The sequence below is a fragment of the Habropoda laboriosa genome, unplaced genomic scaffold (genome assembly GCF_001263275.1).
Source record: "Habropoda laboriosa isolate 0110345459 unplaced genomic scaffold, ASM126327v1 scaffold18, whole genome shotgun sequence".
Classification (NCBI taxonomy): domain Eukaryota; kingdom Metazoa; phylum Arthropoda; class Insecta; order Hymenoptera; family Apidae; genus Habropoda; species Habropoda laboriosa.
In genome coordinates this window covers 1,865,390-1,876,143 of record NW_017100152.1, presented here as the reverse complement: position 1 = coordinate 1,876,143, position 10,754 = coordinate 1,865,390, and the positions used below count along the sequence as shown (strand labels likewise).

Below are 10,754 nucleotides of genomic sequence, written 5' to 3'. Positions count from 1 at the left end.
CGGATAAGTCTCTACTTTATAGTTCAGGAACACTCTGTATATATCTTGTTATATACTCTGTATATTTTCCTAGTACAAGCAAATCAATTCCTTTTCTAATATATTTTTCATGCACCAGCTTGGATAGTTTTAAAGTAACGAACTTGAAGAAAGAAAAACAAATTTAACAGTTGCTTCGTAAATATGTCGACGACCACATTGTTGGTTTCGAAATGTCGAACAAGTACAAGAGATCAATCAAAACAATTTTCTCCCACGAAGTACAGAAGGAGGTTATGTTCTCTCTTCTACCAGAAATATCTCCAACCATGAACGTTCAATATTTTACCATTTCCATCCATTGAGAAGAATACATTTCACAGGATGAATAAGCATACGCGTAGCACATATATCCCCGTTGAAACTCGAAAAACTTGTGCGAAAATTCTCCGGTTATACTGTATATATACACGCACGCACAAACTGCTGCCCTCTTCTACTTGTGGTTCGTGATTGCGCCGGTACGATCAAAATGGCGGCGAACTAAGCGGGAAATTCAAACGTAAAAGCCGCCCACCCGCTTAGTTATAGATTTTTTACGCTCGAGATTATTTGTTATTTATGAAAGATACCATAACGAATTAGGAAACATTCACGAACTACGTAGAATGTAGAGGGGAAAAAATGACAGAAACATGCACAGATGCAACGATAAGAAACGATCTTTCGAAAAAATGTGAAGATCCAAGAAATGAAGAATAATAGGATAGATACGATCCATCATATAGATACCTTGGGTGGTTTCCTCTTTGGCGGCGACTTTCTCTCCGGGTCGCTGCTGGACGAGTCTTCTTGTAACGTCTTCGTGTCAGTGGCGTGGCCATTCAAGGATTCTTTATTCGCTGATTTACGACTGCTTTTTGCGGTCACCTTACTCTTATTGATACTATTCACCGCCATGCTGCCAATATTGTGAATGGAATTAACAGCGCTAGGCAGGCAGGTGGTAGTCGCGTTACTAGAAACGTTCGAGGATGCGTCTCGTTCCTTGTTATTGAGCGATTGCGAGGGTGCTTGGGAGATGTTCATGGGTAACGTGACACACGATCCACTTCCCACGACCCCCGTGGTGTCCTCTGTACCATCCTCGCCAGAATGCCTCTGCAGCCAAGCCTTTTTCAGCTTGTGCACAGGATAACTGGTACTACTAGGTGGTCTAGGTGCTGGACTGTTGGACTTCTCACTGTCTACTGTACTAGGATTAGTAACCTTGGCTGGGGTGCCAGGTGCGCTGGGCGCTGGACTGGGCGCCGTGGAAGGCGCTGGACTGGGTATGGGCGCTGGGCTAGGCGCTGCACTCACAGTAGGGTTCAAAGAGCTGACGCTGCCAGTGCTAGCTGGTCTCACAGAGCCATCTCCACTAGCCGTTCTTGGTGCTGGACTGACCGCGGCGGTCACGATACGCTCCTGATTTGTCTGCATGTTCGGTTGAGCAAGTAGAGCAGCCGTGTTTACCACAGTAGTGATCGAGGTGGCTGCTGAGGCGATTAGTGGACTTGGTTCACTCACTCTCGACAGTACAGGCGGTCCTACGCATTGTAGGGACAACGGTTGTGGTTCCTCGGTCCTGCGTTTCTTGCATACCTCCAAAGAAACAGGTTGACCGGGATGATTCTCTGTCAACGAAGGTGTAGGTGCCTTTCTCTTAGGCGAACCAGACCTTTCAACACCTAAATCCAACGGCTGAGTTTGAAAGGCCGCGTTGATTTGGGGCTGAACGTGCTGCTGCTGTACAGTCTGTCCAGGTTGTTGATGAGGACTCGTGTGATGAGCAGGATGGGCGACAATGGGCCTAGATAGTGGCGCGGAGGCTGCTGTCGGCGGAGAACCGTGTAGAGGAGGCGGTGGTAGCTTGGCTGCAGGCATGGAACCCGTGTATCCCCTGGGATCGTAGACGGACCTGCTGTGCGCTGGTGGAGGCAGAGGTGGAGGTGGCGCCCCATGATGGTGAGGCACTTGCTGGTAAGGCGAGCTGCCCGCCTTCGAGGTGAGAGGTAAGGGTGCTGCAACTGCAGGTTCCGAGGCTCTGCAGACCGGTGTTCCGGTCATGATACCGGAATTCGGCTTCCCGTAGATGTGTGGAGGCGCTGGGCTGCTGACTTTCGGCTTCGAACCGGCCGGCGCGGTGTAGTGTGAGGTCGGCGAAGCCGTGGGCGGATGCGGATGCGGATGTGGATACGGATACGAGGGCTTGGCAGTAGCAAAAGGTAGCCCCGCCGGTTCCGGCCTGGTCAGATACCGCGGCTCTGGTGGCGACGGATGCGGTGGCTGATGAGGATGCTGGGCGTGTGGCGACTGTCGATTGTGCGAGTGTGGCGGTGGATGCCCATGGGGACTGGGTAACTGTGTCGTGGTCGTGGGCCCGCTACTGTTCCTGTGGTGGCTCTGAGGTATGCTCTTCGCCGCCTGGAGGCTATCCAGATGGTGAAGATGGTGAGGACTTTGCGTGGGGCTTCTGTACTCGTACGGCTTGTGCTGCGGAGGCACCGACTGCACGTTCAGATAGGGCATGATCTTCGGACTGGCCGAGTGCTGTTGCTGTGCTGTGGCTGCTGCTGTTGTTGTTGCTGCTGCTGCTGCTGCTGCTGCTGGGACACAACTGCCTTTGGCAGTTCCCTACCCTCGTTCTTCACTATCACTGAGCTCTTGTGGTCTGATAGGAGGGTTGGTGGGTTCTGGAGAACCTCCCGGCCGTGGTGGTCCCTTTCGAGACCGCCTGCCAAGCCACCTTTGTTAGTTAGAGACTTGTGTGGTTGGCCCACCGCGTCGCTCTTCACTTTAATGTCGTGCATGTACGATGATTGTGGCTGGTACGACGAGTAATTGAACAGACCTACGTTAGGCTCGACCTTTGGGAGGGAACTGTGCGACGATCCTATCACCGATGGAGGTTTCTCGAGGAGACTACCAACGGGAAGCGAAGACTTGGACGTCCTCGAGTGTGCCGGTGGTGGTGGGTAGTCGACTTTACCAGGTACGCTCGACGGTCGAGGCACCTGCTTCGGAAAATAACCAGACGGAAACTGTCATTTCGATTTTCTCGTGGAGAAAAGGAAAAAATTCGATTGGTTAAAATGAATATGCGAGACGCACTCATGTACGTACCTGTTGAGTCGGAGGTGCTGTGGCTGCATAATAAGCGGCCCTCTGCTGCGCCGCTGCGACGACGTGGTCCCTAGCCTCGGCCTGCCAGTGCAGTCTCTCGGCCGCAGCCAGGTGTTCCCTTATCCCCAAGTTCTCGGTTTGCTTCTGCTCCCTCGGGTCTCTTTCTCTCGCCTCACGTTCCCGTTCTTCCCGTTCGCGTTGCTGTTGCTGCGCGACCGTCACTGGATGTGCCGCGGCCGCACCTGGCCCCAGATGATGATGGCTCACGTGCGTTGTCATTCCGGAATGCGGCGCAGAGTGCGTCCTGCTTCCTGGCGGTTGCAGTGGGATGAACGTGTTCCACGCCATCGAGGTCGATTGCATGTTTCTCTGCGGAGCATAAGGCACCTACTTCAATAAATACTGCCAATCAGTTTGCCGATGGGACGGGGTCGATCGTCACGCCTGTTCCCTGTTCCCTAACCCGCTATTCGTCACTGTCTACCTCCGTGCTGTTTTCGCTTTGGCCGTCGTGCTCATGGGCCCGCATTAGACACAGACGTAGGTAGCAGTCAAAGCGTACTGAAATATCTTTCTTTTAGACTATATAGCTTAATTGGTCGCGTAAAAATTTCAGCGTAGCTTAAAAAGCAAAACTCTGCTCAACTTTAACACGTTACTAGAGACTTGGGAACACGGTAAAAATTGTCGATAAAGTGATTATATCAAGAGGGAGAGAGACACTGATAAATCGTATTGTGTAGCTTATTGTTCTCATTGATGTGCACGACTAGAAAGAGGTATTACGTACCTACAGCTCACGAATCCAATAAGAAACGTCTGTGCGATTGGACTTTCCGCCTGTGCCGTGCAGACGTTGCAATCCAATAAGTACAGGCTAAAGAGGTTTCCGTTAGATTTTCTTCTATACGGACTATCGTTTGACAACGAGAATATTTTGCCGCTTGTATAATATCAAGCGATTAATTTTTCAAGAGGCAACGCATTAATTACAACAGTGTACTATCCAAAACAAGGTATTTCAGTTTTTTCCAGAACTGAATGAAAACGCAAAGCAATTTTCCTTCGATTCGAGTCATTTCAATCACGATTCGGAACACGAAAAGGAGAGACCACGATGACTTTCCTGCAGAGAGGAGATGAATGTGTCAAGGTCGCTGGGGGGGGATAAAATCTGTCCACAACAAAGATGAGGACAAGTGGGAAGCGAAGAAAAATTAACGGTGTGCGTGTGTGCGCGCGCGCGCGTGAGAGAGAGGGTAAGGCTTTAAGCAGCCTGTCAAGAGCAGACCGCGAATCTAATTATAGTCCCGTCCGAGAAGAGGGTTTACTATGCTAATCAAGCCGTGAGTAAATGTCAATCCACGTGTTCTGTTTGTCCGGTGCTCACGTCATCCTTCGATGCGTCCGTTTGTATTCTTCGCGTGTGTCCTCTTGGTCTTGCGTACGTACAAGCCAGTCTGGCATGAACCTTTTGCGTTCTCGAGACAAGAGGGACTATTACAGTTTTACTACGAGCATCCAGTAAATTACTAGAGAATAAAAAGACAACTTCTCTGGAAAATATCATTTCCAAAAATTCCAGTCAAGGAATTTAGTCAAGCTCTACTACTTTGCACGTTAGGCATCGCGAAAGACGTTAGGCATCGCGAAAGACGTTCTCTTCATGGCGCGAGACGCGCGCACAAGCCTGTCTCTACTCGTGCGTGTTGCACCGGAGACTGCGCCCGTGTTTTGTCCGTGTAGCGGCATTATACGCACACATTTTGTCCGCGTATTGCATTCCCGGACAAAAGGTGTGCAGAAAGCATTGAGAGGAGTAAAGGGAGGAGGAGAAGAGAGGACAAAAGCTCGTAAAATGCTGGTTAAAAGCGTGAGACACGCGCACGCCCGGGTACAGAGAGAAGAGGGACGGGTGGGCCGGGAATCTGAGCGATTGAGCGTAATAAAAGCCAAAACACGGCATTCAGGCTCAATCAGGGACTAAGCTACCATTCGTTCGTTGACTTTCTCTTTCTCGACTTTTAACCCGTCACGCTTAATCTGCTTTTTGTTCCCAGTTAGCCCACCCCTCTTCCTCTTTCTCTCTACGTCTGTAGTCGAAATAATTACTGATCAAATACTGCTCGACGAATCAATAACTTGCGTTCTTGATGGATGGAATTTTTCGCGCAGCATAATTCGTCTATCTCTCCCTAAATATTAAGTGATGGTGTAGTGTACGCGATAAATACAGACACTTCTCGAATAACACAATACTCGAAAGAAAATGAAAAATGATTTATTTGCAAATTTTCATCCAAGTCTCGATATTATTACACGGAACTAATTAATCGTTCTATTCGGAGGTCGGCCGTGGCGTGTGTGCTGTTATTTCGACCATCGAGTTCGCACGAATTAAAAACGAGCTCGCGTCTTATATTGATCAACGGTACGATAGCGGCGGCGCGGCGGTCGCGGTGTGAGCTCTCTCGTCCGCGAGCGTCACGCTTTTTAAACGTGCATCAATTTGCCCGTGTTTCGCAACAGGCACGACCGTATCGCGCCAAGCAACTCCGCGCGTCCTAACGAGCGCAACGATTCATGCCAGCAGCTTGAGTCATCGTGCTCCGACTACGAACAACCAGCTACCGCTAATATCGCCGATGCGTATCGCGCCAGAACCACCACTACCTAATTCAACTCGTGCTTCTGTTAAACACCATTCCCAAGAATCGATCGAGTGCTCACGACACGAACGGTGTCGAAGATAAAACGATATGGAATCAATGATTGCTGATAACTATTGAACGAAAGATAGAGTTGTCGACGTAACATCTGGCTCGTTGAATAGTGCGAGATCGAACCATTAAATATGATGGAAATTAAAGAACGAACGTTCCGAACGTTCCCTCGCGGGCCATATCACGATGACAGTCGAGTTTCGAACGCACCAGCAATTTTGTGTACAAAAATTCGGGATAAAGAAAATTCGGGAGAGAATAAACAGAGATCGATCGTGAAAGTGACATTACTACATGCACAATATGCAAAACAAATTTTTTCAACATTCTTCGCCAAATCAATTATAATTATGTTTGTTCGAGGAATTGAATGTAATGTTTCCAATAAAAAGACACATTACTATTGCAATGCTCGAGAAGCAGCGTTTTAATTATCTAACTGCATACGTACATTGTGAGAAATTCCGCGAGCAGCTCGATGGCATTAACAGAAGCATTGTTTTTTTTCTCCGTCTCTCCCCTTCTCTCTCTGTTCTGTGCATTTTCAACCGCGTTATATCGATTATCTCCGATCACAGGCTGCAATTCCATTTTATTTATTCGCGCGCACGCGCATGCACCTTAATTGAGCTGGTGCTGAACGGTTTAATCATCGCGCTTCTATTTTCGAATGTCAAATAAAAAATCAATCACGCCATCGAAGACCCTTTTCAATAATTCGTTCTATCGAAGCCGAACGCTTGTGCACCGAGAAAATAATGCCTGGAGAATGAAACGGAAAATCCAAGCGTTCATTTCGATCACCCTCACCCTTATTTTTAATCTACACGTATGCTACGTAACGTAATTTTTATGACATTTTTCCGCGCACTGTGAAAAGAGTTTGTCGATTTCAGTGAAGTCTCTCAATTAATGGATTAAGCTACACCCAGTCGCTTCTCGATTCGAGTTTCTTTTATTTTTATCCCGCTGTCTGGTCGTACACGATGATATTCTGCCATTCGTTATTTACCGAGCCGCGAGAGCAACATGAAAAGGAATATTAACGCAAGGGTGACTCGTACAGAAGAGGGACTTGTCGTTGGCCATAGAACGAGGTAAATCATCCCCGGTTCATCCTTTCTCGCTTCGATTAATCTATTCGTCAATTCTCCCCTCCGACCGCAAAAGAACTCGCTCTATCGCAGACCATTTAAATTTTAACATCGGTGGATCCTATGGGCGGAGAGGTTTTCTTCGTTGCTTGGAAAATGTAACAAAGATTCGTCTTCGAATTGCCTAGAATTATTTAGCAGTACGTATAAGAAACGATACGGGCAGTATGTATCGTGCACGTATTGTGAAAAGCACCTACATATGTGACGTACGTCGCAATCGGTCATCGAACGACCTCAACAGAAATATTGAGAAACTCGACAAACATTTCTTATTCACGATAGCGTAGCCGAGTTTATCGACAGAAATAAGACTGAGCTTATCACGTTGATTTACGGACCTTTCCCCTCGATAGTTTCCAACCACGTCATGTGGAAAATCAGAATTAGTCTCGCCCGTTTACTTCTTCTTTTAGGGTACTTGTTAATTCTCTAACCTCGTTGAATGAACAAAAAAAAAAGTCTTAAATAATAACAAAAAATAAAATGTATACTATTCCGTGCGGATAATGTATGGATAAAAGATGTGAAGATAATTGAGGAATGAACGTGTTAACAAATTACAGTAACTTGTTTTCAGCTGATGACGAAACACTGATAATCGTACATGTTCTTCGATTCGAATCATTATACCGCATGACGAAAGCAAAGAATCGTGTAATAATTATATGATGAAAAAGTGTGTGTACATACACTTTACTGCCTGGTTCTGATCTCATCCGTGTTATCAGCCGGGCCAACAAAACATTTCCATAAAAAATCACGATAAGATAGAATCGTGTTATCGGGAATTTCTGCTGTGAAGACTCATTGTTAGATAAAGAGGATCGAAATTTCAAAAAATCGAAAACCTATCAAACTTCAAAAATCTGCGGACTCTCTATTAACCCTTTCTCGTTAGGGCATTTCTGACTTACGAACGTATCGCACGATACTGTGCGGTTATACGGGCCACACGCCCATCTACTTTACAGCGATCGTATAGTCGGTGGGAGAAATATGGCGAGGTTGTAAATGAAAGGATTAAGTAGTGGGACCGACTGATGCAGTGACAACCAGGGTTCATGCGACATTTTTCGTTTTTCGATCAGGACTGAATCAAAGCTAAGGCATGCTTCGTGCAGCCGTGACTGTCGATTTACTTATCGATGTGCTCGAACGTGTAAACTTTGTCGACAGACCAATTTCAACGACCTTGCTACATTTTTTCCATCGACTATGTACTGGCTTATATTAATACTTCAGTGTGCCCAGATATTAACTTATGAATAACCTTTAATTAAGGGAATGTATACATATACAGTGGTGAATACTTCAACAGTTTAATAACTTATACGTTTAATATTTTTCCAATATGTATTTCTATCGAAATGTGAGTGCTAAGGGTTAAAATAGTAATTTGAAGAAAAAACTAGCACTGGAAATGACAAATTGTACTCGGAAGGACGCTTACGCATCGAATTCGAAGCCGCGTCCGACTATTTACGAATAATATAACGAAACGCTATCTTATCGCAACAGGCAGACCGGGTAAATGTATTTATGCTTTCAGCAAACAGATAGCTGAGCAAGATCATAGAAGATAAGGGAAAAGGAACCCAAGCCTCGCGGATCTTTTTCCATGTATAGACTCAACACTGGACAAACCTGATAACTATATACACATTTAGTAATCCATCAGCACAGTTCTGCAGCCGATTGATTCATGGCGATGTTTTCAAAAGTACCATCACCGATATCGGCCCTGGGAGATTTCTGGGAGATCGTCCCGATGATTTTAAAGGGGCAGAAAAAAAGGTGGAGGCGAGTTTAAGAATACGAAAGAATCAAAGGAGCACAGACGAGGAATGAGGAAGAGATTCGAAGAAAAGTTGGAGGAACGCTGGCTGAATTAAGCATTAGATGGAAGGACTGCAATTTCAAGGCTAGAGTTTTGCATGCTTGTACGAGCTCTGGCAATGGACGATTTACCTTTAACAAATCAGATGAAAATTCGTGAGTCAAAATGTTATTCTTCCTCCCGCAGAGGCCAATAGAAACTGAATGAGAGAAATGTCTGGACGACTCAAAGAGAGGGATATAAATACGTCGAGCGAAGATAATCAGTAGTGTGCTAAATTCGAAGGGAAAAACAAAGTTTTCGAGGGCAGGAGAGCTAGCCACAGTGAGCCAGCCAGCCAGCCAGCCAGCCAACCAACTATCTAGCTACAAACGCGAAACATATTTGCCGGAGTTGCAGAGCGGGGCGCAGCGCGTTAAATTTCAGACGAGCTACACCAAACGACTATAAGAGAGCTACGATAGAACCTGCTGACGACGCTGCGGAGAAACTACTCCCGAGGTTTCCTATGTACATGCCCGGTCAGCAGACGATGGCAGACTTGCTGACTATACGCATTTCTGTCCCTCCCTCGGTGTAGACTCGTCGTAACCGCGTTTCGCTCCGTAGAATTGAAAGGTAATGCTTGGAAAACAAAGTGGCCAGGGAGGCAGAAGGGAAGGAGAGACACAGGCATTCCCGTAATTTCGAAATTCCTTCCTTCCCTTACAGCTTCTCTCTCCCGGCAGTTTTATCGTCGCAGCTTAGACGATGCAAGAAGAACGGGAACTGCATATTGCATCCCCCCTGTACAAGAACGGAGCGGATTGTTTCTTCTCCTTTTTTCATTCTTCGATCGTGCACTATAAAAGGAACCGTTGCTCCTCGCGTCTTTCGCGAAACCTGCGATCCGTAATTTATGCCTTCGCTCCAATCCCGACAGCTATCCGCGTGCTCTTTTTCCAAACGATTCGACGCATCGCAGCACGCCGCTTTCACTGGCTCGAGAGAGTGTCTCGATATAACCGGTAATCCCGGCCAGAGAAGACGAACAAACCGACCGACTAATAAAATCATTGACGAAATTATAAGCAGGTGAATCGAGCGGGGCCGGATAACGCATCCGTCCGCGACGCGCGTTTATCGTTTCATGAATTATTTATTCGAGGCCGTGCACGCGGCCCGCTCTCTCGCATTCCCCGCCGTTTCGACGTCTGTTATTACTTCCAGTACGCCGCGAAGTCTCGTGCGTGGTGTGCTTTTAGAAACGAGATCATTCCAGGCCCGAAATGCCGAATTCGTGCGCCGTCTTCACCCTGAGTTGCACATAGCACAGTACACCACGATTTATTTCCCAACTATGAGGGTGCAGGGTCCATTTTGGAGGACAACAGGCAAGCCAGACACTAAAGGATGCAGACACTATTTCCTGCGAAAACTTTTCAGCTGTTTTCTTCTTTTAACCCTCGAACGTTGCTTGCAAACTTTCTACCCAGTAGGTATATACTATACAGACTGTATAATATAGAGGATAGAAGACCGTAATAACTGTAACTGTAGGATACAAGCAGAGACCCGTGCACGAGCCCGTTCGAAGAGGTCTGCACGCGTGTACGTTCCCTCCGTCTCTCTCAAGAGAGAAATTCCACGGGGGCCAGTAGGCTCGTGGTAATTAACTTTTGCACAGGATTAGAAGGCGTGGGTACTGAGCGAATTTACAGCGAACGAACGAACGGAGGCAAGCCCTTCTCTGCTTCCGTGCTACGAGAGTCGAGGAGGAAGTCAGGTGGAATTCGAGGCACTGCTTTCCACCGAGAAACAGGCTCTCAAGTGTCGCTTGATGTGCGCTTTTATTTCTCCGATTCCCTCCTCGGGACCCGCGGGCGAGGTAACACCGCTGCAATTTTTCGCTTC

The 10,754-nt window shown here is 47.1% G+C and overlaps 1 protein-coding gene across 1 annotated transcript in view; it reads right to left on the bottom strand.

Annotated features, from left to right (window-relative positions):
- The window catches only part of LOC108575141, a 232,234-nt gene that overhangs the window by 5,909 nt on the left and 215,571 nt on the right, over positions 1-10,754 (bottom strand). Inside the window, exons 11-13 of the mRNA XM_017937867.1 lie at positions 3,145-3,531; positions 2,640-3,035; positions 772-2,577 (exon numbers count right to left, since the gene is read on the bottom strand). Coding sequence (XP_017793356.1) covers positions 772-2,577; positions 2,640-3,035; positions 3,145-3,531 — 2,589 coding nt within the window. The remainder of the gene's footprint in view (positions 1-771; positions 2,578-2,639; positions 3,036-3,144; positions 3,532-10,754) is intronic.